Source organism: Crotalus tigris, unplaced genomic scaffold (assembly GCF_016545835.1).
Source record: "Crotalus tigris isolate CLP2741 ecotype Arizona unplaced genomic scaffold, ASM1654583v1 scf7180000019068.10715455, whole genome shotgun sequence".
Classification (NCBI taxonomy): domain Eukaryota; kingdom Metazoa; phylum Chordata; class Lepidosauria; order Squamata; family Viperidae; genus Crotalus; species Crotalus tigris.
The window spans coordinates 5696231-5724109 of record NW_024097358.1 but is presented as its reverse complement, the minus strand read 5'-3'; the positions used below and the strand labels follow the sequence as shown (position 1 = coordinate 5724109).

General features: G+C 41.2%; 2 protein-coding genes across 5 annotated transcripts; one reads left to right on the top strand and one right to left on the bottom strand.

The window, feature by feature from the left end:
- SLC24A5 (solute carrier family 24 member 5) lies at positions 1-11402 on the top strand. Its single transcript, XM_039358923.1, has 9 exons — positions 1-175; positions 1970-2149; positions 4517-4600; positions 4687-4790; positions 5670-5770; positions 7032-7306; positions 7818-8024; positions 9466-9567; positions 10414-11402. The coding sequence occupies exons 1-9, from the start codon at positions 31-33 to the stop codon at positions 10734-10736; spliced, it is 1521 nt and encodes a 506-aa protein (XP_039214857.1). The 5' UTR covers positions 1-30; the 3' UTR covers positions 10737-11402.
- MYEF2 (myelin expression factor 2) lies at positions 11048-27246 on the bottom strand. Of its 4 annotated transcripts, none has more exons than XM_039358919.1 (18): positions 26977-27246; positions 24557-24786; positions 23340-23392; positions 22172-22179; positions 21990-22083; positions 20994-21185; positions 20373-20526; positions 18704-18753; positions 18560-18623; positions 18291-18392; positions 17395-17445; positions 17246-17290; positions 17083-17169; positions 16077-16175; positions 15500-15571; positions 13673-13887; positions 13533-13584; positions 11048-11621 (listed from the first exon to the last, which is right to left on the bottom strand). In XM_039358919.1, the coding sequence occupies exons 1-18, from the start codon at positions 27135-27137 to the stop codon at positions 11458-11460; spliced, it is 1893 nt and encodes a 630-aa protein (XP_039214853.1). In that variant the 5' UTR covers positions 27138-27246; the 3' UTR covers positions 11048-11457. The 4 variants fall into 4 exon arrangements, with proteins under 4 accessions (XP_039214853.1, XP_039214852.1, XP_039214854.1 ...); XM_039358918.1 differs by having other exon boundaries at positions 17246-17317; positions 26977-27245; XM_039358920.1 differs by lacking the exon at positions 15500-15571 and having other exon boundaries at positions 17246-17317.
- Between the last annotated feature and the right edge of the window lie 633 nt (positions 27247-27879).

Sequence of the window (27879 nt, the reverse complement as noted above, 5' to 3'; positions counted from 1 at the left end):
TTGCCCAGTGCGCGGCTCCAGTCTTGCAAGATGCATCTGACTCAGGATCAGCCCAGAAGCCGCCGTGCGCCCTGCACGGTCGCCGTGGCTCTGGGGCTGCTGTGGGGGACCGGAGGCTTTGCAGGGGGGCTTCCTATGCCGGGGCCGAGCCCTCCACCCCTCCGCGAGGATCCAGGTAAAGCCGGCCTTTTGCAACTGCCGCTCCGTGTCCTGCGCGCGCCTATCCCGGGAAACGGGGGTCCTTAGGAAGTTGGGGCGCTTTTCCCCTCTTCTGGCCTCGTCTCCTTGTGAGTAAGTTGTACCCCGGTGCAGCCAGCTTGCTCTCAGATCATTCCTGGCAGGCGCAGGAAGTGAAAGATGAGGATGAGGATGCTAAAAAACGCATGCATTCTGGTTTAAATCAGTGGTTCTCAACCTTTTTAATGCCGTGACCCCCAACCGGTCGTAAGCTGCGACCCCCAACTGGTGGTAAGTCGAGGACTTCTGAAAGCCAATAGAATTAGATTCTATTCAAGAGAGTCTATTCTATTGGCTTTCAAAAGCCAATAGAATAAAAGGGAGTAGCACAGCTAAGGAAAAGGGGGAAAAAATGGCGGATTGCGTTGTTTGGCGACCCCCGTGAAATGGTCCTTCGACCCCAAATGGGGTCCCAACTCACAGGTTGAGAACCACTGGTTTAAATTCATGGGACCCCCGGCAGCCAAATGAATAATGAGGGATGAGATGGTCTCAAGATTGTTGAGTTCAGAGCTCGCTTTCCAGAGTGTGCTTTGGCGTCATGGTGTAATGGTCCTTCCCAGCTCGGCAATCCTCTTGAAATGGAAGGGCTTGGTGTCTGCAGAAGAAACTCTGCCTGAAAAAGTTCAGTCTTGTTTGGGGATGTCACCAAGGACTTTGAGGCTGCTCCATGTTTTCTGCCGCCTGGGAAAGCCAAGGGAAATCATCAAAACAATTAAAAAATGAAAATTAGGATATTTCGGACATGTGATGCGACACCCAGAAAAATATGGCATACTCCATTTAATCCGCCAGGGAAAGATTGAAGGCAAATGAGGTCCAGGCAGAAGAATAACATTGTGGCTTCAAAATCTAAGGGACTGGTTTGGACAAAACTCAGTAGCACTTTTTCGTGCAGCTGCTGATAAAAACAGGATTGCCAACATGATCACCAATGTCCGATAACGGATATGGCACAAAAAGAAGAAGTTTTCTGCTAATAGTCTATGGAGATTCTCAGTCATTCAGGCCATGGTTGTATCCCAAAGGTGCTTTTTCTAAAGACAACTGGACTTTGTTTTTCCTTGAAGATGCTCCAAGTTTTTTCTTAGCTTCAGCAGTTCTGAAGAAGAAGCTTCTTGGATGAGAAACGAAACGTCTTCAAGGAAAAAAAAAGTCCAGTTGCCTTTTGAAAAAGCACTTTTGGGACATTTCTGCGAATAGGTAGGAAATGACTAGGAAGAGGACCATACCTGCAGGGATGATGGGGGTAGAGGTCCCAGCAACCTCTTCTTCCAAGAGCAGAAAACATTTTGGGGGATTGCCCCAAAGATGCGTTTTCCAAAAGGCAAAGGGACTTTCTCGGTTTTTTTTTCCTTGAAAACGTTTCGCTCCAGATCCTAAAAGCTGCTTCTTCAGAACTGAAGATGCTTCTTGGAAGTGCAGCCGAACGTTTTCCAGGAAAAAAATCCTGGAAGTCCAGTAGCCTTTTGGAAAAAGCACTCTTGGGAAAACCGTGACCTGGATATGATTGAGAATCTCCATAGACATTCTGAAGAATTAGATGAGAAGGTTAAGTACTTTTAACGAGAGCCATGTACTTTATATTTTTTAAGCTAAGGGGGTTTTTTTTAAGCTATTTCTCCCAGAAAATAGGAAGACCATCCTTGTAACTTCTGCATTGCCCTCCAGGTCTTCAAAGTAAATCTGCTAAGGCAGCCGAGATGTGCTTCTTGTGAAATTTGCTTTACAGAAAACAAAAGCCGGTGTGTTCTCTCCCCATCGTCGGAATTCCCTGATGGGTTTTTCACTCCACAAGAACGAGTCGAAGGCGGCATCGTGATCTATTTCATCATCATTTTTTACATGTTCCTGGCAGTGTCCATTGTCTGTGATGACTACTTCCTCCCAGCTTTGGAGATGATCAGTCACAGTAAGTCCCTGATGGGTCTTATCCCCTTCGCAGAAAACCAAATTGCTATTCGAGACAGTTCTGTGCACAATTGGCTTCTGCAGTTTAGGAAAAGTTATGCAGTGTTTTGTGGCTTATTATATTTCCTATGTTATAGGAAAAGGATCTGAAGCAAGGAGCTTTATGGCTGGCAAAGAATTCAAGGATTATTTCTTGGGCTTGATCAGAACTGAACAAACGGCTTCTTTTGTAGCGTCAAAGTGCTGGGAGCATATTCGTCTCCTCAGCAGATAAAAAGGATTTGGGAAAGTAGTTATGAAATGTGTTGCGAACAAAGTCAAATTTCTGAGAGAATATTGGCAGCACCCACATAATAGGTTGAGCCTCCTTTCTTCGTTATTTCAATTTATATGGCACCTGCTTCAAATACCTGTATGGCTCTGGGCACTTTACCACACTTAAAAAATTAAATAAAAACAATATAAAAACCATGGTTAATGAAGCATTCCCCCTACTCACTAGGTTTGTATACACCAGGGGTAGTTAACCTTGGCTCTTTTATGACTCGTGGACTTCAACTCCCAGAATTCCTGAGCCACCTGGCTCAGGAATTCTGGGAGTTGAAGTCCACGAGTCATAAAGGAGCCAAGGTTGACTACCCCTGGTATACACAATAGCCAATATGTTAAACCAGTGATTCTCAACCTTTTTAATGCCGCGACCCCCAACCGGTCGTAAGTCGAGGACTACTCAACCGGTCGTAAGTCGAGGACTACTCAACTGGTGCAAGCACCATTTGCAGAATGGGACTTTTGGTGGGCTCAGCAGGGCAGAGACAGCCTGGACAATTCCTATTGGCTTTTGAAAGCTAATAGAATTAGACTCTATTCAAGAGAGTCTATTCTATTGGCTTTCCAAAGCCAATAGAATAAAAGGGAGTAGCACAGCTAAGGAAAAGGGGGAAAAAATGCGGACTGCATTGTTTGGCGACCCCCGTGAAATGGTCGTTCGACCCCAAATGGAGTCCCGACCCACAGGTTGAGAACCACTGTGTTAAACCCATGGAGCTGGCTCTCACAACGTGCTAGGCTAAACTGTGGTTGACACTAAGAATTAAAATTCCAATCTTTTCTTCACTAACCAATGGGCTGTTAGGGTAAGTTGCCATTTCTGGCTAGGAGAACGGGCCAGCTGTGGAGGAACAATCTCGGCTTACTCTAAAATGGTTTAAACACAACCTATTGAAGAGTAAGCCGGATCCATATAACGTATTGATCCATATGTTTACAGATCACAAGGAGTGAATTCACACTACACGCTAAGCCAAACCTAAGATGCTTTGACTGCACATTGCCATCTTTTTTGACACACACACTCTTCATCAATATCCCTACCCATCTCCCTTCTTGTTGCTTTACACAACTGAGTGTACTCTGAGCTAAAGCATGGTTTTTCAACCATAGTTATTGAGTAGTTTTCCCTTGCTCCAATGAAGGGCCTTTATGCCTCTCTCTTTCCTCTCTCTCTCTCTCTTTCTCTCTCCTATCGATATATATCTATCTATACGATATCATCTATCTGAGGATATGTGGGGGCGCAGTGGTTAGAATGCAGTATTGCAGGCTAATTCAACTCACTCCAGGAGTTTGATCCTGACCGGCTCAAGATGTCAGCGCTGCTAATATTGAATATTCTTGCTTTGACAATATATGCAGAACTGTCTGGTATTTTTAGAGTTAAATCAGGTGACAGCGAAAGGGGAGAAGAATATAAGGAAAGCCCGGGAAAAAGAAACGGAAGTGAATCTTTGCCCTCCAAGTTAATTGGAAGATGTGAATCATGACCCCAAAATAAGGGAGGGGAAACGCCTGGAATGTTATGTGCAAAGGAAGGGAAATTCAGATCTTAGCATTTCCACCATGCCGTGCTGACATCTCTGTAACACTAATAAAGGCTTTTTAGGTTAAAAAAAATGCCTGAAAGTTCTTTGAAGTGTTTCGTTAATCAGACACATGACACAAGGTTGACTCAACCTTCCATCCTTCCGAGGTCGGTAAAATGAGGACCCAAATTGTTGGGGGCAATAGGCTGACTCTGTAAACCACTTAGGGAGAGCTGTAAAGCATTATGAAGCGGTATATAAGTGTAAGTGCTATTGCTATTTATATCTATCATCTAATTTATATGAAGTATAATTATCATTCATGGACATTTTTAGGCCTATTACATCAATGCCTTGTAAGTTGTTTGGAGCGACTCGACATGGAGAGATATATATGTAGAAGTAAGAAAAATAAATGGAGAACTGAAGATGTTATTCCTTGATTTTTATTCAGCCCTGATGGTTGCATGCATCTTTTCTCCTGTCCCCATTGATCCTTCCTCCAGCTCTTGGTCTCTCTCAGGATGTTGCAGGAGCAACCTTCATGGCAGCTGGCAGTTCTGCCCCCGAATTAGTCACCGCTTTTCTCGGTAAGCCCCCCCCCCCTTTAACCAGCACACAGTTCAGTCTTTGCAATAGCAAAAATGGGCCCTATCAACCAATGCTTCATTTTTAGGTGTTTTTGTCACAAAGGGAGACATTGGAGTCAGCACCATCCTTGGCTCCGCCATCTACAATCTTCTTGGTATCTGTGCAGCCTGTGGACTCTTATCTGGCATGGTGCGTGCTCTCTTTTATGATTCTGCCTTCCACTTAACTGCAAAGGGAAATTAATTTGGGGCCAATTGACAGCATTTCCCAGGTAGGTTGTTATCAATCGGGGGTAACAAAAAATGTTTATCATAATAGTTACTGAGATCTTGATACTTTTAGAAAGTTGATAGTGAGGAACATACATCCTGTAACAAGTTGTATCCAGTAATTTTACTGCAGATGGACATATCTTAGATCAGTGGTTCTCAACCTTTTTAATGCCGCGACCCCCAACCTGTCATAAGTCGAGGACTACTCAACAGGTGCAGCACTGTTTGCAGAATGGGACTTTTAGCGGGCTCAGCAGGGCAGAGACAGCCTGGACAATTCCTATTGGCTTTTGAAAGCCAATAGAATTAGACTCTATTCAAGAGAGTCTATTCTATTGGCTTTCAAAAGCCAATAGAATAAAAGGGAGTAACACAGCTAAGGAAAAGGGGGGAAATTGGCGGACTGCGTTGTTTGGTGACCCCCGTGAAATGGTCGTTCAACCCCAAATGGGGTCCCGACCCACAGGTTGAGAACCACTGTCTTAGATTAAGTAGAATGAAATTGCTTACTGGGTATCTTGACATTTTTAGGCCATTCTCAGATGAAATTTGGGACACATCAACCAAAGTATGGTTGATGGTAGATCAATGGCTATTAGTCTTGATGGTGGTGGGACAGCCTCTGAAGGCCATCTGCTGGGATGTGTACTTAGTTGATCCCTGGGAGAACGAACAGCTGGACTAGATGGGTCAAGATCCAATCCAACAAGGCACTTCTTGAAGCACCCATTTGTTATGAAGACTTGAAAAAGCTCATGTAATCCAAATGTCCTGTTGTCTGAATTATACCATCTAGGTTTCACACCTGTCTTGCTGGCCATTGTTCAGAGATTGCTTGGCTTACATTATTAGTGCTGGGGCAGTTCTTGCCATGATTGTCGACAACCAAGTTTATTGGTAAGTTGATTCCTGAAAGTACCGCTCCCGCTTATTTTGTTCAGGTGAAACAGCACAGAAAGAACTGGCTGCTCATATATGCATTGCAGATCTTCTAGAGAAGTTTGTCGTGTTTTTTTGTTTTGCTTTTCCACACTAACTTTTAGGTGCATGGTTGGTTGATTTAAAAAGTGGATTGACTGGTTGCTTAAAGACACACTTTAAATATTTGGGGGAAGCGATTCTGAAATATTACAGTGAGTGGGCAGCATATGCATTGAATAATTTAATTAATTTCTGCAAGGAAACACTTTTCAAGCATTATTAAGCCGCTTATGTTCATTAGAGACAAAACGAAAATTGCTCCCAAGTCCCGGAATTCTTTGCTTTGAACTAGCAATCCAGCATGTGGAGTGAATAGGAGCTCTAGATCATGTGGACAGCCAGCTCCCAAGCAGGCAGCATCACAATGCTATGTGGAGGTTGCCAGCTCCTTATTCAGCCAGACATTTTAGCAAGAGAAGATATGGAGCCTTCATTTTTTCATGCCACACCTCTGCAGTTGAAGGCCTGAGTTATCTTGAATGGTTTTTGTGTGAGAGGAAGTCATTGCCACCAAGAGTTATTCTTCAACCACGGATGCAACCTGTGTTATCTCTTGCATTTGGGTCATGCTTGGTGGACCTTGGAGATCTAGTGAAAGTGCAGAGCAGATGGTCTAGTGCAGGGGTAGGCAATCTTGGCTCTTTTATGATTCATGGACTTCAACTCCCAGAATTCCTGAGCCAACATGGCTCAGCTTGGAAACCTCTCCCTTTCCCCTCAGCATGGCTGGCTCAGGAATTCTGGGAGTTGAAGTCCACAAGTCATAAAAGAGCCAAGGTTGCCTACCCTTGGTCTAGTGAAATCTGCCTGTTTTTGATGCCGACTAGATAGAACCTGACACGATTAGATTTCTTCTGGTCACTCACTTTTCAAGCACAAAGTCTGCAGGTGGAGCTAGGCAGACCTAGAAAATTTTGTTCAATATAGAGCATATGTATTGCCATGAAAAGGTCCCAGATTCAAACCATACAATCTGCAGGAACAGCTGGAAAATACTCCTCTACGGAACTCAAGAACAATTGCTAGCGCGATGGAAAATGCAAGGTACAGACTTGCTTCACCCAGTCTTGTCACAGTTGGTGATTGGACCACGTTTGCCTACCACATCAAACCAAAGTGGGTGGTTTCACCTAGCTTGCTAAGCCCACATTGATGCAAAGTTTTTACTTTGTCTTAGGTATGAATGTGCTTCGCTCCTGTTAATATATGGAGTCTATATTTTAGTACTCTGCTTTGACATTAAAATCAACCAATATTTCATGAGCAAGTTTAGTCCTTGCTGCACCTGTTTACTGGTGACTACAGAAGAGGCTGAAGACCAGCCACTGTCTAGATGGAGGGACGAGACGCAACCTCTAGTTCGGCGACAATCAAGACCTGACGACATTTTCTATGAGTCTGATTACACTCAACTTTCAGCAAGCTTACACGGATTCGATACCATTTCTGAAGGTATTTTTTTTACCAAGAGCATCTTTAAAAACTATTGCAAGAACTGCTAAGTTATATATTTTTGGAATCCTAACCCCCAAATTATGAGGCATGCAGTTATCTTTTTAATTCTTCATATTTTTCAAATGCTGGAAGTAAAATTTAGATACCGAGGTACCTAAACATCTGATAAGTATGTCAAGATTATGTCATGACTAGTTTGCAAAAAGTTTGTGATTAAGTATAGATCTCCCCAGATGGCTCCCGAGATATCCGTGGGACAAGCCAAGGACAAATATCTAGTTTTTGCTTTTTGTTGTTTAATTTCTAAGACGCCTTAACTTTACATCAGGAATCACTTCAAATTTTCGGATTTTTATATCTAGACAAAAAAAATAGCAAAATGATGAAGCTCTACAGGTTTATAATAAAGACAGGTTTGTAAAGAAATAAGAGAGCTACATTACCAGGAAAAGTGCCTATTTTTAAGCATCAGGATCTCCTTTCTTAAATGATTCTTTTCATCGGACAGATCCTCCAAGCGTATTTACCATGCCTGAAGCAGATCTGAAGAGAATCCTGTGGGTGCTCGCCCTTCCCATCATTACTGTGCTATATCTGACAATTCCAGACTGCAGGAAAACTTTTTGGAAAAAATGGTTCATGCTTGCCTTCTTCATGTCGGCAGTGTGGATTTCTGCTTTTACGTACATTCTGGTATGGATGGTGACCATAGTGGGTAGGTTTGCAGCCTAGTTTTATTAGCCTGTCTGCTCTAACCAACACAGTAACAGCATCTCAAAATACCAAACTTGATTTCAGGTGATGCACATGCAAGACTGCAGATTAGAGTTTATTGCCCACAATACTTATTGAGGGCGGTGTACGTGTCTAGAACAGCCAAGGGTATGTTTCTTAGAAGTCACTTGAGGGTTGTGCCAAGCCAGCCTTAATGTTCCAAAGTGTATGACAAGTTTAAATGTGTAGCTCCTGGCAAAGGTAACTTACACCTCGACTCTGAAAGGTTTTACCTAAGCATCTAATGCAAAACACTGCAGGCATGGTCACCTGCTTAAGGTAAAATCATTCTAATACAAGGATTATATAAAAGGAAACAAAACCTAGAATCCTCATAAGTCTATAAAAGAGCTAATCTGGACAGGAAATGTTTTTAAGTTAGTAAAGAAGAAACTGACTTGCAACTGACTGGGGCATATTTTGACTATGCATTCTTGAATAAGCCACAATGGCTGGCTTACAGAAATAAAAAAAACAAGCTGACATTGTGACAGACTCTTTTCCATAATCCCCCATTTAATGTTTTTCCCCTGTTATGTTCAAAAGAAGGAATTAGAGTCTTTCCACATATCAGATGCCCTACAGCACTGGGCTGCAGTCCTTGGCCCAAAGACCCAACATTTGCCTGCAATTACATTATCTAGAAGAAACCTCTTAAAGGACTTCAAAACATCCTTTAGATTGTTTCTCATCTATCACTACAAATGAAATAAATTCGAAACAAGTGTTGAGTAATAAATCTAGATTTTTGCCTTTAAAAAGTGAGCAATTATTGGCTCTATTTATTTTTAAGCTCAGGAAACCCAAGTAAAAAATTGTGCCTCACATTAAAACATATTTTACAACAGGAAAAAAAAGTGCATTTCACAACTTTGTACAAACCAAATGTCTCCCTTATTTTTTATCTGAATTTAGTTTTTAGAGAGCAAGGATTATCAGCAGACTCCAAGCTCTCCGCCTATGAGAACGGAAGTATTTTTTCCAAGAGTAGATTATTGAGAGAGGTTAGTGCCTCATATGACTTCAAACAGCTCATGTGATAGTTGCCAGAGTAACTGAAGGGATTAGGCTGGTTGAAGTTATTCCAAACGGTTGTGGTTGTCAAGAATAGCAGACTTCTCTGGTATTTGAAGGAGAGGTCATACGGCTTTTCTTGAATTCAGTGACCAGGTTTTTCAAAACTAAAAAGCTACCTCTGTTCAACTCATGCAGTTGAGGGATTATCTGTTAAAATTATAGCTTCATTTATTAGCTCTTGGGCTGCTGTATTCTAATCAGGTCATTTTGATATTAAATTGTGATTCTCTAAAATATTACTGTGATCTCTTCCTAATTCATTCTCAAAGAAATGAGCTATTTGATTTGGATTTTTCCGATTACAGGGGAAACCCTGCATATTCCTGAAACTATAATGGGCCTTACGCTACTAGCAGCTGGAACCAGCATTCCAGACACCATTGCTAGTGTTCTTGTGGCTAAAAGAGGTAAGCCCTTTGCATCTGTTAAGCTATCATGGCAAAGTTGGTAACCACATGACTTTTTTTTCCAGTTTTTGACATCTAGATACCCACATTCACTAAATTAATAAGCTGGCTACATTCAGAACTGCAAGTGGTTCTTCCAATTCTTTTACCTAATGATTACTGGGATGAGACTACTGCCTTTTGTTCTACTTGGGAAGCCGGTAGAAAGACAAAAATTAAAAGACAAAATACTAATTTCATTCTATTTTGGATGAGTCTGGCAGTGTCATTCTTAACATTGATCAGAAGGTATTCTCAAACTTGTTAAGGCCATAGATCAGTGGTGGCGAACCTATGGCACGCGTGCCAGAGGCCGCACTCAGAGCCCTCTGTGGACACACGTGCCATCGCCCCAGCCCTGCCTTCCCCCCACGGCCCCCTCACCAGCAGCCCCCCTGGAGAAGAATCACCAAGGACATGGCAGGCGGGCAGTGGGGACAAGACACTGCACTCGTGCCCCATCGTGCGCAGTTGTTGTTGCAGGATGCAGAGGGCGTGGCTGCCATGGTGCTGCTGGGCCCCCTGGGCAATCTGCGGCGGGCTGTGGAGACGGTGGGTGGCCCTGTGGGTGGGTAGGAGGCAGGGGCAGTTTTGGGGCACTCGGTCTCTAAAAGGTTTGCCATCACTGCCATAGATTATGGTCCTATGGACAAGATGTAGCAAGTGTCTTTTAAGCATAAAAGCGGATTGCTGAACGTGCCCGGTGTTGCTTTCTGTGAGATGGGAGACCATCTAAATTTGATTAATAAATAAAATACTACAGGAAATTTCTTAAGGTTGACGTATTTAATATGTTTTATCTTGCAGGGAAAGGAGATATGGCCATGTCGAACATTGTAGGATCCAATGTGTTTGATTTGTTGTGTTTGGGATTACCTTGGTTTATAAAAACCGCCTTGGTTGACCCATCTGGTCCTGCGCCAGTGAACAGCACTGGACTGACTTATACCGCCATTTCTCTCATTTGCTCCGTTGCTTTTATATTTCTGGCTATTCATCTGAATGGTTGGAAATTAGACAAAAAGCTAGGAGCCATTTCCCTTCTGATGTACTTAGCCTTTGTCACATTATCAATTCTGTATGAACTTGGAATCATAGGGAACAATCCTATAAAGAATTGTGGCAACTAATTAGTTTGGCTTCTGGTTTTGTATAAATTCACGAGAATGGAAGATATAGATAAGGAACTGAAAGACCAGTCTCTTTGTTTCACCAAGAAATAAAAACTCCAACATCTCCGTGGGCTGCAAAATTATTTAGAGGAAAAATCCACATCATGACATTTAGAAGAAAAAGAAAACCACAGTTAATGCTGAATGCGATCAGGAATTAATAAGAGCAGCAACAACTATCAAAGCTTGTAAAACAAATGGATGAGAAGAGAAATGAAAAACCCGCAGGCTTTACAATCGCAAGACAGGCAAAGCTGACAAAAAACAAATTTCACTATACAGACTTTTATTAAACAGAGAAAATGGCTTGTTTTATTAAAAACAGTAGAACCATTCATTTAAACTGAATGACTAGAAACACTTAGCATGATTTTTAAAGAGGCATGAAACGGCCACAACTTCTGAGTACAAGAGAAGATGGGGCGGCTTAGGCCACTGAACAAGTCAGGAAAGTTTCTCTTAAAAATCAAAATGTAGTAAGAATTAACAAGTTCACACAGTATATTAAACACTATACTGTTAAAGGCTGAGTGGGTGGGGGTGAAGGGTGGTTTTAAAAGTATCGTTTCTTCAACTCAAAGCAGACAGTGTTACTAAAAATGATTTACTGGGAACGGGGAAAAAGGAAGAAGCTACAGGAAACTGTCTAAAGGAATGTTCCCCAACATGTACTTATAAATTACGCAATGCGATCCAAACGTACGTCAATTTCTCTGCCACTGATTTTTATGCCGTTCATTATTCTACAGGCTTTTTCTGCCGATTCTGGCGAGTCAAATCTGACTGTTCCACAGCCTTTCGATTTTCCATTCTCCATTTTTATTTCTGCAAACATTACATGACCTGAAAAGTTAAAGCTCAGTTTAGCCAACCATGTGCAGATAGAAGTTCTATATAATTACCATCAATTATTTTATTATTATTTTTTTTAAAAAATCAAGTTTACCCACTCTGGGAAAGTTAGGGTTATCGACACAAAGGGTTAAACTATGCAGACAAGATTAAATTATCTAACAGCTTTTGTTATGCCATAGTATATGAGACAGTGTAGTCACACTGAAGGATTGCCGATGCTTACAGTATCACCTCAAGTCTTGCTCATGCCACCTCCTTTAATGCCCCCACCCCTTTTGATTGGCTCCATATTTCCTCCTTATCTTCCCTGGATTCTTCATTTCAAAGCAAATATTGTTTCTACAGTTAGTTTTGTTATGTAGTTGATAATAGATAGATTTTGGTTGTACAGTTGGACTTCTTAAGTAAAATGGAGCTGAAATGTTTTAGTTCACATTGAGGCTCTTTAATGTTTCGGTCACTGGGGTACACCTAAATAATGATATCTATGGATTTGCTGAACTAAATGTTTGAGTAATGTTAAATACTTTTCAATAATGTGAGCCAGAACTTAGGCACTGCTTATAAATAACATAAGAACAAGGTAAAACAGACCCTCCTGAGGCACTTATAGTTGATCTAGTTAAGCCCCCATTCACTTTAAGAAAGAAAAACAGAAACCAGGTTTTTTTTTAAAAAAAAAAAACAGAAAGCATGTCTTAAAACTATATACAAATATCACCTTATGAAGAACATATGTGAAAAATCTTGCTTTTTATATTTTTACCGCAGAATACAAAGGACATAGTGACTTTCTTGCTTTTTAAGGTTTTAGAATGAACAGATAACATTTTTCTAGTAAAATGCTACTAAATATAAACGTATTTAAAGCTATTCATCTTTATATATATACCAAAACAAGTTTTTAGCTACAGGTTACAACATATTGAAGAAAACAGACCTATCTTTAATAAGTAAATAAATTGCATGTTAAGTCTTTTGGCAGAAATTGCAAAATCATTTTTCTCTTTGTGCAAACCATACAAAAAACCCTGTCCTTTTCAGAAAAAAAGTAAGAGAACCCCTACCCCCTTTAAAATTAAAAAACAGTATTTGATCTGAACCTGAATTCAATTTAAAACTAAATAAATATTAACTTATCTATTGAACAGAACATAAAAAGATTATCCCCCCTCACAAAGTTTTTGCCACAGATGTTTGTATTTCATGTCAAAAGCTAAATTGTTACAATATTCAGATGTATCTAAAAAGGTCTTATCAAATATAAGGTTTTTCCATGGCATCCAACTGTATTTGCAGCCACCACTAAGCTAATAGTTTTAAACCTAATTACTTTATAAATAAGCCATAACAGCATAATTTGCATAGTATGCTTGCAAAAAAACAAACCATGCTATAGATTAGCATTATCCATGAAACCTATTTACCATATTTCAAGTACTATGGATTATTGCAATGTAACTAAACCCAAAGTCTCAATTGTAGTTTGAAAAGCTCAGTTTGGGCAATCACATCTGGATCAATGAACTATAATTTAGGGTACTGTACTACCCTTTGAAATCACAGTGATAGTCCAGGGCCCAATCTCTGCAAATACATCTGGTCCATAATTTATGGCCTTAAGAGGAAGCTTGTGTTGTGTCTTCCAAGTCCTTGTTCCTCAAATACCAGAAAGGGACAAAGGTTTTCCAAGAGGCACAGTTCTTCTCAAACATGCACTTCAAGGGAAGACAACATCCCAAGATGCCCACGCATGTGCCCTCATTTTATTTGCAGCATCAAGGCAGACATCAAGAGGCTCCACAGAAAAGAGAGGAATGGATCAGAAAGCCACCGATGCACACATTTGTTGTGGCTTGTTATTTCGGAGAGGCAGCCTTATTTGTGCCTAATACTTACCACACTGGCTGAATTTTTCCTTAAGCTTCTGCCAGGTCAAGTCAAAAGGAAGCTGAAATGAAGATAAGCATATAGTAGTAACCTTCAGGAGAAAAAGCGGGAGAATTATGCTGCTCATTGGTTTTAATTCAGAGGCTTACATTTCTGACAAATATTTGGTTGCCTTTGGTGCCTACTCGGTCTCTCACACCACTCCCCATGGGGCCAGGCACAAATCCTCGATCCATATCAATGTTTCTCTCCAGGCCGCTTCCCATAGTGGGTCCCATCCGATCGAAACTGGTACTCATCCGATCCATCCCCATCCCCATCCCCATTCCACCGGTCATGCTATTCATGCCACTTATTCCGCTACCTGCAAAGACAGAGAAGAACAAAGGGAGGAAGAGTTAAGTCTTCTAGAATCTCAGGGGGGGGGGGGAATCAAGTGGAATTGATTGGGTTTTTGTTTTTGCAAAGGGAAAGGCAGAGGCATTTCAGTAAACGGAGCTAAGTAGTTCTTGTCAATTGCACTGACTGATGAATAGTACTTCTAGGGTTTTTTCTATTATTATTCGATTATGTCTGATTCTCAGAGACTTCCCGAACAAGACCCTGCAGTTTTCTGAACAAGGATTTTCAGAAGTGGTTGCCATCACCTCCTTCCTTAGGACGGAGAGAAATCTCAGGGGCTGCCATAAAGAAGAGGGAATTAAGCTATTTTCCAAAGCCCCTGAAGGCAGGACAAGAAGCAACGGGTGGAAACTAATCAAGCAGAGAAGCAACCTAGAACTAAGGAGAAACTTCCTGACAGTGAGAACAATTAATCAGTGAAACAACCTGCCTCCAGAAGCAGTAAATGCTCCAACACTGGAAGTTTTTAAGAAGAGACTGGACAACCATTTGTCCGAAATGGTCTAGGGTTTCCTGCCTGAGCAGGGGGTTGGGCTAGATGACCTCCAAGGTCCCTTCCAACTTTACTACTATTACTAAGATCACCCAGCTGGCTTTGTATCCATGACAGGATTAGAATTCTAGCCTGCTGCCTTAACCATTACACCAACTTGGTTATCTTAGAGATGTCAGGCAGATCCTACTACATGTAGAGAGGCCAACCTTATCAATTCCCTACCTCCCGCCTTCCATTCCATCTTTCTAGTTGGCTGCATCAGTGAATGGCCCAGGGAAATGGAAGTTGCCAAACACTGCAAGGTTGAATTTCAACCCAATCTGTCTCTACTGGTCCATGATTAAGAATAATTTCAACTGTCATTGCTCTATAGCTAGTGAAAGCCGCAGCTTTATTATAAACTCATTAAATCACACAGCAATTTACTGATTCCAAAAAGGAGGCTCACTCCATAGGATGTTACTACTTAGCTTACAGCAGCCTTCCAGATATTCTGGTTGTTCTGCAGCTGGGGTCAGACATCATCACAGCATGCTAAAAATGCAATACTATAATTTAGGCCTCCCAGTCTGGGTGCCTGCTATTTGCTCGATGCAGGAAAGAGCCGTATCTTAGTGAAACTGCACAGCCTTCAGATTCAGTCTCTAAGATCCAGATGTAACGGTCTCAGATTCAGTCTCTAACATCTGGTTAGACATAAAGCCAGGTTCCTTTGTCCTTTTTTTTAATGAAAAAGCACTGGTTTTCCCAAAACAAGCATAATGGTTCTCATGAGCATGGAGCTGTCAATACATAAAGTCCTTGAGGAAAGAGAACAAGAGTATTTCCAGCATGGGTGACGGCACACAATCACAACTGCATCACAAAGCATTAATGCACAGCCATTTCATTCATCGAACAACCATACAATGACAACTCAGTGAATCTTCCTTTTACAGATATAAACCTCCCATGTAATTTAGATGCATCTCAAGTATCATACAGCTAGAATATTTTTTTTTTCCCCCTAGGTCCACCTTAAATGCTAAGAAGCCTTTCTACAACTGGATTTATGCTTTGTTGGAAGGGATCAACCTACTCATTCCAGATCCTACTGGGCCCATATTAGAAGCTCCCATGCCTCCTGCAAAACCACCAACCATTGCACCACCTAAATGAGGACAGAAAAAAATGAAGTTACATAAATCCATTTCACTTAAAAGCTAGGGAATTTTTCCAAACTTATGAGGGGGGGGGTGTCTTATAAGCGTCCACATACTTCGTCTGAGTATATTATTCAAATAGATCTAAGTTTTTAAAAATTGGGGAAATACCACAAGAGAAGATCCGCTACAATTATTCTGACATATAAATTAAATAGTCTGTAAGGTGTTAAGCAGCAATAGCACTTCCTAAGATTAAAAAAAAATCAGGCTTCTGTCTTAGTTGCATTGTTTCAAAAATAGGGTACAAATGAGATCCTGCATCGTGTCCCTCTCCGGAATGAAAGCACAATCTTTTCTTTCTTTTTTTATTTAAGAAAACTATACTGAGAAGAGAGATAAAAGAAAGATTTTGAGTATGAAGTGGCATCATGCTCATTTATGAAAATGACTTGCTTGCATCATGCTGGATATTAGATTCTTGGGGGGGGGGAGGGAATTAGTTGCCCATACCCATTCTCCCGAAAGTGTCTCCAAAACCACGGCTCAAGGCCATATCGCTTCGACCAAAGTCTCTGTCAAGGGTTCCTCCCATGCCACCACGGAACATTTCTGCAAGGAAAAAACAGCATTCGGTGCTTCTTTGATCCCTCAACTACGCACAAATCACAATTCAGATGCTCCAATAGTATGAATCACTGTTCAGAGGTGGTCGCTGGGAGAATGAAAAACTAATTAGCTGACTACTGTAAAATGGCTAAGGAACTCGGCTGCTGTGTATATTTATTTTGGATGTTTTATTTTTTAAATGGTTTTTATTGCGTTAGTTCAGACATGTCAAACACAAGGCCGGGGGCCGGATGTGGCCCGGGAAGTGGTTTCATGTGGCCCGCGAAGCCATCCTGGAAACAGTGAGGGAACGGCCCCCGCTGCCTTGGCCCTGGCCAACCAGGAGCCAATGTACAATTCTGTGGTGGCCATCTTGGCACGTGCCCCGGTCCCACCCCCTTCTGCCAGAGACCCTCAGATCTGTCCCACTCCTGTCCAGGCCCCCACAGGCACCCTTGACGCGAATGATGTAGAACTGGTCACGCCCACCCAGTAGGCCACACCCACTCCATCTACGCCTATCCAGTAGGCTGCACCCACCCGGCCCCTTGAAGGCAACCGCAATGCTGATGCGGCCCTCAGTGAAATTGAGTTTGACACCCCTGCTTTAGTTCTTTTTGTGGAATTGTAAGCCGCCCAGTCATTGAGATGGACAGCTATAGAAAATGAATGAATGGGTGGATAAATCAATCAATGTGAATGAGAAACCTCTCAAACATTGGACAGCTCTGTAAGAGGATCACTGAAGCTTACTTTCCACAGAATTTTTTTTAATTAAGAAGGCAGCCCACTTTTATATCGTTTATTATAATCGCTTAAGCCATAATTAGCCCATTTTTTTAAAAAAAAAAAGTTTACTTTGAAGCATAGGCTGGTCTGATTACCGCATGTAAAACAAAGCTAAACTTACCTCCCATCCCAGCAGCCATGCCTGTTCCCATGCCGCCACTCATTCCGCTAGCGATGTTCCCTCTGAAGTCATCTACGCTTCCCATTCCTAGGAAAATTTTACCTTTAACAACATCGCCTGATAGCTTAACATTTTGTATTGTCATGAATAAATGTTTACCTACCTCCCAGGCGGCTGACTCCACCAAATCCTCCCATGTTTGCCATGCCTTTCATGCCACCAAATCCACCAACACCTGAACCGTAAGTGAAGAGCTCTTTATGAATGCCATTAACATTTACACAGAAATAAAGAACAGGTGAACATACCTACCTCCACTCATTCTGTTCATCCCTCCAAAACCTGGTCCATCTACGCCCATTCCTTAAAATAGATGAAAGGAATCATTGCAGAACTACAGCTTTTTTTTTTCTTTATTTAGCGTAAGTCTACAGGAATTTATAATGTAGCAAATAGATATATCTCTTTCCTTCCTCTCTTCCTCCCTCTGTCTCTATTAACTGGCAATAAAGTAACTGTTAATCTAGATTGATACTGAATGTCCAAACAAAGAGTAGAATTGGGAAGATTATAGCTATTTGAGGGGGAAGAGTACCATAAAAGGGGTCAGCATCTACCTTCCTCTAAGTCAGTGGTTCTCAACCTGTGGGTTGGGACCCCATTGGGGGTCGAACGACCATTTCACGGGGGTCGCCAAACAACGCAGTCCGCATTTTTTCCCCCTTTTCCTTAGCTGTGCTACTCCCTTTTATTCTATTGGCTTTGGAAAGCCAATAGAATAGACTCTCTTGAATAGAGTCTAATTCTATTGGCTTTCAAAAGCCAATAGGAATTGTCCAGGCTGTCTCCGCCCTGCTGAGCCCGCCAAAAGTCCCATTCTGCAAACGGTGCTGCACCAGTTGAGTAGTCCTTGACTTACGACCAGTTGAGTAGTCCTCGACTTACGACTGGTTGGGGGTCGCGGCATTAAAAAGGTTGAGAACCACTGCTCTAAGTTAAGAGACCTAACACATCAGTCTACATTTGTTGTTAGTTGCGAAGTCGTGTACGAACCATCACGACCCCATGGACAATGTTCCTCCAGGCCTTCCTGTCCTCTACCCTCTTCTGGAGTCCACTGAAGCTCACGAGTCTACATTTAGCACCTTCTATAAAAGTCCAGATAGTTCCCTGCTTGTCTCAAGATCAAAAAGAGGAAGTCTACTAACCTCCTGGAGTCACATTCCCCATTCCACTCCCCATGCTCAGTTGGGTGGCACTTATTGGCTGTCCCCCAGGACCAAGTCCCATCCCGATCCCTCCGAGTCCGCCTTCAAAAGCAAAAAAAAGAAAAAAATCTCTTCGTTAATTTTAAGGGCTATGGTTGCTCCAGAATGGTACTGTAGCCACACAGACTTGAAGACAAAGCTACTTTCTGCAGAGTGAATTGGTATCCAAAGACATATTAATAAACGGCAAAGAAAAGGACCATACTCACGGGGTAACTGAGGTGTCTTGCTATCTACTGCACGGAAATCATCATGAGGAATGGACTTGTCATCCTAAAAACAAGCCAAGGCTTTTGAGTAATGATTCCAGGGCTGGGAGCCCCCCATGGGAAAAGCAGAAAGGCACAACTCACCATTTTCACATGCATGGGTCTGTCAAAGAGGAACTGCCCATTGAACATTGCTGAGCAACACTGTCAAGGATCCTTGCTTTTAAAAGTGGGAGATATTCAACCGAAAGCCATCTTTCTCTCATATTTACACTGTGGTACATAATATACATGAGCTATCACCAATCACTGGTACGTTAATTAGCCTCAAATGGCACTACAGGGGTGGGCAGAGCAAGGGAAAAACTAGATTTGATTTCATTAACATTTATAAATAATTAAATATAGCTAATAGGATTCTGCCACCATACATTTCATTAATAGTTGCTTTTTTCTTATTTAAAATTATGTTTTCAGTAGTTCTTGGGGGGGAGGGCACAGTTTAAGGCTTCAGATTGTCCATCTCTCGTCTAATTTAACAATTCAATCTGCGCGCTGTTGCATATGCAAATTTCAGGCTAATAGGAAACACTGAACTGCATCTAAACATTGAGAATTCCTATCGATGGCACAAGAGCAAGTTAACGCCTTTTTAAAATGGTGCCTGTTTGCTGATTAAATAAAGTCACCTTTTTCCAAATCAGGCAGTGCACCAATTGTGCAGTTTCTTCAACTGCAAGAAAGCACTAAATTTCAACCCCAGTGTTTGGATAACATCTCTTGTTTATAGAGAGAAGGAAAGTTGGGAATTCATTGTCAGCTTCCCTACATTTCATAATGCAAGCAGGGTCGCATCCCGGCTGACTACAAACACTTTCGCCTAACAGAAAATAGTTATCTGAAAACTAATTATCAAAGAACAAAGCAATTTGGGTGCCAGCTACATCACTGATTAAGTCTCCTTCAACCATAGTTTAAGAGCAATATTACCAGAACACTTTTTTTATATACAGCAGTGGCCCATTGAAACAATAGCTTGTGAACACAATAAATTTTATTTATTTTCTGCATCATTTATTTACTTTTGCCAACTCTTCTGTTATTTTTTTCAAAAAAGGTAGTAATTGCTACCACCAGGGCATAGCGAAAGAATTAATTAAATCACTAATAAACAGCTTTTACAGTTGGATTAGCGAAATCGTTGGAATTAATACCCTGGCTTCTTTGTTTTACTCAGATGATTAAGTTTTTTCCAAGCCAAACCAACTCTCAATCTCCCTGCTTGCCAATGCTTGGAAAATGATCAGGTATTAATTCAGGGTGCATTACCAATTCTGATTAAACTGGAAATCTAATTATCTACTCAGATCAAGTATCAGAATCCCTCTCTAAAACAGTGATCCATTCCAACAGTGCAGGAGTTTGGAATTTCAAGATGGTATTGAACCACGACTTCAGATAGCATGGCCAACAATGAGGGATGCTGGTGAGTCACCGGTCCCCATCTATACAATTCCAGAAGAGAAAATACACTGTTTCTAAGCCACTACAAACTACTATAATCTCTTAATAGCTGTCAATCTACCCCTACACCAATACTGCCAACAACAGATAACCTCCAGCATATAGAATCAGTACTATAACTTCAATTACTGTACAAAAGCATGCTCGCTGTTCAAAAAAATAGCTGGCAGAGTTTACACGCAACCAAGCACTCTCTGAAGTCAAATATGGTAGAAACAATGTTTTAACTTGCTTACACAGACTAAATTTGACAACATCGCTCTTTGATCAGATTCACTTGTGAGGATACATATTGCCTGAACAGCTTCAATGGACTGCTCAAAAGTCACAGTTCCCATCCCCCGACTTTTGCCGTCTTTGTCTTCTTTGATATCTGCACGTTTTACAGTTCCAGCAATGCTGAACACTTCTTTTAATTTCTTCCAGCCAACCTTAAAGTCAAGCTGAAAAAGACAAAAGCTTCCATATGATACATGAACACAAGTTTGCCTCTCCTAAAGAGAATGGTTCTTCATCATTCTGTCCATGCTCTCAAGGCGACTGCACCTGTTCTTTCATTTTCAACACGCTGATGAACAAAAGCAACACCCCTCATTTCCCAATGAAAAGTTATTAAAAATACACATAAGTATTTAAAAAAACACCATTATTCATTTCCCATCGATTACAACGTCCGCATGAGCAATTCGTGAATTTTGAAAGCAGATTACAAAAACACGGAGCTAAAAATTCTTTTTAAAAAGATAGTAACTAAATCTTAGAACTGGAGAGGAAGGCAAGACACACAAAGACAACATCAAACAATATCTATCCATGCTTGACATCCCATTAAAATCAGTATGGCTTCTCTCACTTAATGATAACATACTATAACAATGGCCTAGACATTCTACTGCTTTTCTGTACTTACATTGGCAACAAAAATGGTGGAGCCAAGCCTGCCAGCTTGTAGGTTGCTGATAATCTCTGGAGGAATGTTTGGGTTATTAAGTATGGAAGGGGGCAAATTCATTAAGCCAGGTGCTATATCTGGACCATGACTTCCTGTAAATGGCCCACTGCCACGCTGCAGTGCCCTGCGGGCATGCTCACCATCCAGATCCTACAAAACAGATAGCCAAGAAAATAGGCATCAATTGATCCCCTATCAACAGTAATAAATATTAAGACAATTTTAAATTCCATGGAACCTTCACAAAGCAGATAGTCTCCTTAGCAGGGGCAGCAGAAGAAACAATTCATGTTGATAGACCTAGCTCCCTCCCTTCTTTAAGCAATCTTGAAAGATACATCATCCACTGTCACTTCTTATTGTGTTACTTAGCCCAAAGAACACCCAAAGTAGGTAAGTCAACTTAATATGTTTCTTCCAAACATCAAATTCAGTGATTTTAACATTTTCTGCTAATATCATCTGTAGAAGACACATTTCATGAAGGCAGGATTCATTCACTGGAGATAGTGACAGCCTAGTCATTTCCACCCTGGTTCACAATTAGGCAGTCAGAAGACACACAAATTCAAGTCATATACTGTTTAAAACCGTCATTCAACCAACTCTAGATTTAAAGCTTGTAAGTAAGTAGATATATTTCAAATCTTACACAAGAAAATCAGTGGTGCTTGACAAAGCACTCTTACTTGCAAGTTTCATTATTCAGGGGCCTGAGAATGTTGTTATGAAATCTTAATAAGGCTAGAATATATTGCATTGCCATTTTTCAAAGAGAAGAGAAATGAGAACAGGTCTCATATATATTTACGATTTTAAAAGAGAATTTACACTTTTTGACATCTATTGCTTGTTTGCAGAAGTTTATTATTTTGCAAAATCTATTCCAGTTTTATTTATTTTAGAAGAAACCCACTATGCTCTTAGTATTCTGCAGTAAAAATACAAACATACCTCTTTTATGTTAAGTGGTCTTCCATTAAGATCATATTTATTCATAGTCTCTAGGGCTTTCTTTACAAATTCTTCATCTTTGAATTCAACCACACTGGATTAAAAGAAATTAAATGCTTATTTATTTGTTTACTTTTCTAAATATCATAAATATTAAGAAAAAAACCATAAAATACACTTACCCACAACCCTATATCCATGAGGTTTGTCAATGCAGGAAAGAACAGAAATAAATGAAAAATCAATCAGTAAATGTCATTCTTATACTAAGAGTTTAGATAAAATGAAGAATAAAGTCTGAATAAAGAACAGAAATTTTGGAGTGGGAAGGGCAGTTTTAACTAGAATTTATCCTACCTCCATTTATTCAAAACATTTTAGTTAATTTGAAAGGAAAAGTAGGTGAACATTCGATTTATTTCAGATTCTTTCTACTATGATTCTCTCAAGTCAAATCATATATATAAAATGTGGAAATGGCACATAGACAGCTTTATCCACAAAAAAACAGAGGATATCCAATACTATCCCTGGACTGTTATGTTGAGGAATAATATTCAAATTTTCCAAAACATGTTGGCAATTATTAACAATTGTGGGTATTTTTGCCTTATTTAAAAAGAAACATTTGATTTTTAAAAAGTTACTCTTTAACCAGCTTTGGTTTTATTTACTTTTTAATAAAAATTCCCAAGGGTCAAATGAAAATTACAGTTAAATAAAAATCTTAAGTGGGACAAGTAATCAAACACCAAACAGGTTTTTCCAATTACATTGGAACCTGCTTTACTCATATTCACAGAGCAGGCTCAGACTTACTATAGTTGGAACGTTTGACCCTTTTAAGAAGAAAGACACAAAGCAGCTTTAAACATTCTCTGCACAAAATTGTCTCCCTTGTTGCAGGTATCTCCTACCTAACAGCCAACTTCTTCCAATTTTTTTTTAAAACCTAGACAAGTTCAATAATCCAAAATAGTCCTGCGCTCTTTAGGCTCATCAAAGTTTATACCCAGCCTCTAGTTAGAGTAGTTATCATTTGGTTTTTTTCCAGTCTTCAACTTAAACACACTGAACACAACAGAAATCCTAAAGTGAGCTGCTGTTTTAAATTAATTAGGTAAATGCCATTTATTTAAAACACATGTTAAAAGGGCTTGTCCCTTGAATCCAACTACGCAAAATTTAAATAAAGGTTGACAAACTGTATCTGATACAGAAACCTCTGTCTGTAATATCAATATTAAAAAAAATGAAACTTACTTTCCAGTTACTGGTACAAGTATTATACAAAAGTAAAACTGCTGAGGAACTTTAAACCTCTAGCAGATGTTTGCCCACGGCACTTACCCTTGATTTTCCTTCTGCATCCTTAAACAGCTCCACGTATGTAACCTCACCAACTACATAAGACATACAAAGGGAAAATACCAAGAGACAATGCATTTAAACACCAATGTCTTTCTTTGCTGTGTCCCTGTGCACAACTCTACAGAGAAACACCTATTATTCACCAACAATCAAAACCAGACCAACATACCTCCTGTCAAGGGCTATATAATTTAGCTAATTTTCAGGAATATGCAACAGCCACATTCTCAAAAGCTAGAAAAAACAACTATGTTTAACCTAATTCATACTATAGATCATATTTTGGCCAGTATGATATGGTTGGTGAACAAGTTCAGATATACAGATAGTCCCTTCACCTATCAATTAGAACATCAACAATAAACACTTTTCAGTGACATTTGTCATCCTGCTAACAACAGCTGTTTTAAGGTGACTTTCTCCCTGAATAACTTCAAATAGTAAAGAGGTTGCCTTCAATAGAATAACCAATTTACAAGAGTCAAAGAATTTCACAGCAAGCCACACACTTTCTAAAATAAAGTTTCATTGCATAAAACCAATCATATAGTCACGTCACCTTACAACAGATACACCTAGCACAATTAAAGGTTTGTTTTGATTAAAATACCTAGAAACCAAAATGTTCTTGGCATGATTTTGAAGCAATCGTATTTTCCCAGATTAAATACAAAACTAGCTTTTGACATTTCGTGAGTTGAGATTTCACCTGTCCCAGACCTGCCCGTGGCAAGAAGTTTGCGAAATTCAAATAGTTCTGTCAAAACTACAACAGTAGTCACACACTGGATAGAGAGCTCCAGACAGACAAGTCATGGCAGAAGTGACAAGGCAGACAGAAATAATTCCACAGCCAAATTCCACCAAGGAAAAATACTGAGAAATCTTTTTGAGAGGTATCACACTAAGTAGTGCTTGTATTCAGAACTATAGCGAGACATAACACACTCCCTTTAAAAATTCATGAGAATTGGCATATTCACTACACTGTCTGCTGTTGTACTAGTAGAGGAGAGTGGATTTGTTCATTTACCAGACTGTCCTGCAATGCAAGTGTCTCCAGTGAAAGAAAAAGGGGGAAACAGACATATGAAGCAGAAGTTGGAAAGGACACACCAAATTTGCATGATTTTATAATATTTCAGATACTTATGATTGTCCCTTTTTTGTGAAGAAGATGGCAAGAAGTAAGTTACCTTTTTCTCTCATAAGATCTTTAATGGACTGCCATTTCATGTCATATGGGATGTTGCTAATGAATACTCTATTATGATTAACAGTCTTCTTTTCCCCGGTGCCCGCACTCTTTTCCTTCGTATATGGATGAAATCTATTCCTGTGTCCAAGAGATGGGATTGCCTTTGGTTTTGAAATATACTTTGCTTTCGCTGGTAAGGTCTCATCTTTTCCTGCTTCATCATTTTCCCTGCATTTGGAAAGAATAAAACGTTATGTTGGCTTTGGAATGTAGGATGCTTGCTTTCTCAACCTTGCTACCTTTAAGATGCCTGCATAAACCCCCTAAACATGAACAAAATTCTCAGAACTATGAGACCCTGCTGCGTTCTAGTTATACTGCACCAAGTGGTCATATAAGTCCTCTTTGAATCTTCTCACTCAACACGGACAAGACTTAAATGATGGATGTATACAAGGATGCAATTTTCCATTTTTCATATGAATGCAGAGCCTCTTAAGGTCAGATACTTGAAATTCTACCAGATGTATTTATATCTGCACACATTAATGATGTATTTATATCTGCCACATTAATGAATCCAGATTGTAACTGCACATGAATGTATGAAACATATGAAAACACATGAAGCAAAACCAAAGTATATGTCTAAATATCAGAGGCTGACATGCTCAGATGCATCCTTACTTGTTTTAAAAGATCAAATGAGTTGTTTGCAAACCAAAGAAAGCTAAATTATCTTCTATGAAGCTATCACTCTAAGAGAAAGCTGAGGACACAGTTATTGCCAAAACTAGGTAGAAAACAGTTCTCCCAGGAACTATGCAGATAGTCAGATAATTGCTTTGCTTTTCAATAGACTGGAGAGCTACAAACACCCTTTTACAACAGCAAATGTATTAATTAGCACAAGACTCCTACAAATGGTCCTATATAGCCCAGAGTTTTTCACAGCAGCTCATCAGATAAGAAGCTTACAAGATGGAGTTATGTACTATAATTGTATCAGATGTTTGATATAGCTATCACAGGAATATCTTGTAATTCAAATGGCTACTTGCATCTTATAATACTGAATGCCATCTAATTACTGATGAATAAAATGCCACTTGTTTTCTTTGTACTATACTGCTGATCAGTTGCACTGCAGAAAAATGTTGAAATTATAGAAGTGAGAAGAAAAGACAAAACCGTTTACTATTCATGATTATCCAGTGGGATAGGGAATGGGAAGGTCAAAAGGATGCAGATATCCACATTCTACCTAATTATAACAATCCTGCATCAATTGGACATGTGCAAGTTCCTTCAGACCTTCTAAGGGCAGGGTGGCTTGCTGTGTTACCTGTGGGAATCCATCCAGAATAAGGCTGAAAAACAATGGCAGGAGGTTAAAGCTTCTGCCAAAATAAAAATAAAAGAGGCTGAAAAAGGTAAATATTTTGGTTTACAATCTGCAACCTTTTACACAGTTTTAATTAAGACTGGTCAGTCGACACTATCCCACTGCAGGCTGGTTCAACTGGGGCTATCATGATCAGGGTGCTTCTTCCATAGGGCAAGTCCTGGGCTGTAGAGCAATGGCCACAGGTTATGCAATTTTTTTCCCCATGCTGCTTTTTACAATCTACTTGAGTCTGCAAACAATGGCAGGATCAGGAGATGGGGGGAGGTGCTGTGGCCCTCAAGCATTTTTGCTCCAATCTCTCCCCCCCCCCCGTTTTAAGATATTAGAGAGGTTGGGTGACCCCTTATCAACTCAAGAAGGTCAAGGGGCAGCGCAATGGTGGGCAAAATGTGAAGGATGTGTGTATATAATGTTCTTATTTGTGGTTTTTATTTGTGTGTAGTGTGCACAGCACTTGATTTCATTGTGCGTTACACATGACAATAAAGACATTCTATTTATAAGCTCCCCCCTCCCTTCAGCTCAATAAACTTGACTCCCCTATCAAGGGTGCGAAAGGCTGCCTGGTAACAGGCCCCCACGTCTGAATCGGGACTGTCCCTCTTTCCTCCGCTTAGAGGCTTTCTCACCACGATGGCCCCTTTTTTTAAAGCAGCCTGTCTTCTCCCACCACGAAGAAACTCCCTCCCCCCCACCGCCACACACAGGCGAATTAAGAAGAAAAATCCAGGCGCCTGCCCTCAGCTTCCTCCGGGGCGGGAAGGGGGAGACCGGCAGAGCTCCGCCCCTCCAACCCCTCGCCGCGCGGCCTAGGCGGCCCGCCGCATCCCCGTCCTCAAGTAGCGGCTTCGGGCCCGGCGCCACGCCCCCTTCCCGGCCAACACCCGCGGAGCGGGAGCGAGCGCGTCTGCGCAGGCGCGAGCCTCTCTCTCTCTCTCTCTCTCTCTCTCTCTCTCTCTCTCTCTCTCTCCTCATTTCCCCCCCCCCCCGCCCGGCGGGCGCGCGCGTACATTTTCACCCCGTTTGTGCTCCCGCCGCCCTCGCCGCCGCTCTCGGCCAGGCCCGCTTCTTCCTCCTGCTGCCGGTCGTGATCGTTGACGGCGGCCTCCTCGGCCTCTCCTATCGGCGGCGGCGCGGCCGAGCCGGCCTCGTACTTGTCATCCTCCGCCATTTCCTCAGCCGTGTGTGAAAGCGAGACGCGGACACAGACAGACCGCCTCCTCCTCCTCCTCTCAGCCCCTCAGCCGCCCGCTCGCTCGCTCCGCAGCGACTGCGCCGTGCTCTCGCGAGAACGGAAACATCGCGGGAACGGGGAAGAGGAGCCCGGCGGCCAGGGAGCGAGACGGGGCCTGCCCCGTTACTATGGCGACAAGGACTCTTCCAGCCATCGCCTTGAAGTAGCGGGAGTGCCTCGCGCCGTCGGCTGTTCGATTCCCTGATCTCCCTCCCTCCATTTCATGAATTTATTTTGATTTATTAAACGAATGTCTAAAGCCACCCAGCTCACACACGTAGAGGACTCAGGGCCCGCATCCCTGTGGTGGTGATCACGTCCACCATCAAAATGGGCATTTATTTTATTTATTTATTGCGTTTACACAGCCACCCTTCTCACAGACGATAATAATAACCTTTATTGTCATTTTTTTTCCCTGCGGGCACGGCACACATTAAAAAATAAAATCTAGTTGCTTGCTCTCCAGTGTACACATACATAACACACATTTAAAAACATACTCTATGCAACATATGTATAGGCCAGGGGTAGGCAACCTTGGCTCTTTTATAGACCTACATCCTTACATATAAGTAACATAAATATTAATCCCTGTCCATCTTGAATACGTAACAAAAGGAGGTGTGACTCTGGGTGGGGCGTTATTTTCTTAGTTTCCTCCTCCTAGAGTTATTTA

Bases quoted from the DNA above. Each gene is read 5' to 3' on its own strand.
- SLC24A5 (XM_039358923.1), top strand. From the start codon at position 31: ATGCATCTGACTCAGGATCAGCCCAGAAGCCGCCGTGCGCCCTGCACG. The intron at 2,150-4,516 runs GTAAGTCCCTGA...TCCTTCCTCCAG, and splicing joins TTTGGAGATGATCAGTCACA to CTCTTGGTCTCTCTCAGGAT. The intron at 5,771-7,031 runs GTAAGTTGATTC...ACTTTGTCTTAG, and splicing joins GTCGACAACCAAGTTTATTG to GTATGAATGTGCTTCGCTCC.
- MYEF2 (XM_039358918.1), bottom strand. From the start codon at position 27,137: ATGGCGGAGGATGACAAGTACGAGGCCGGCTCGGCCGCGCCGCCGCCG. The intron at 23,393-24,556 runs GTAACTTACTTC...TGTCTTATGTAG, and splicing joins AGATCTTATGAGAGAAAAAG to TTGGTGAGGTTACATACGTG. The intron at 18,393-18,559 runs GTGAGTATGGTC...TTGCTTTTGAAG, and splicing joins CAAGACACCTCAGTTACCCC to GCGGACTCGGAGGGATCGGG.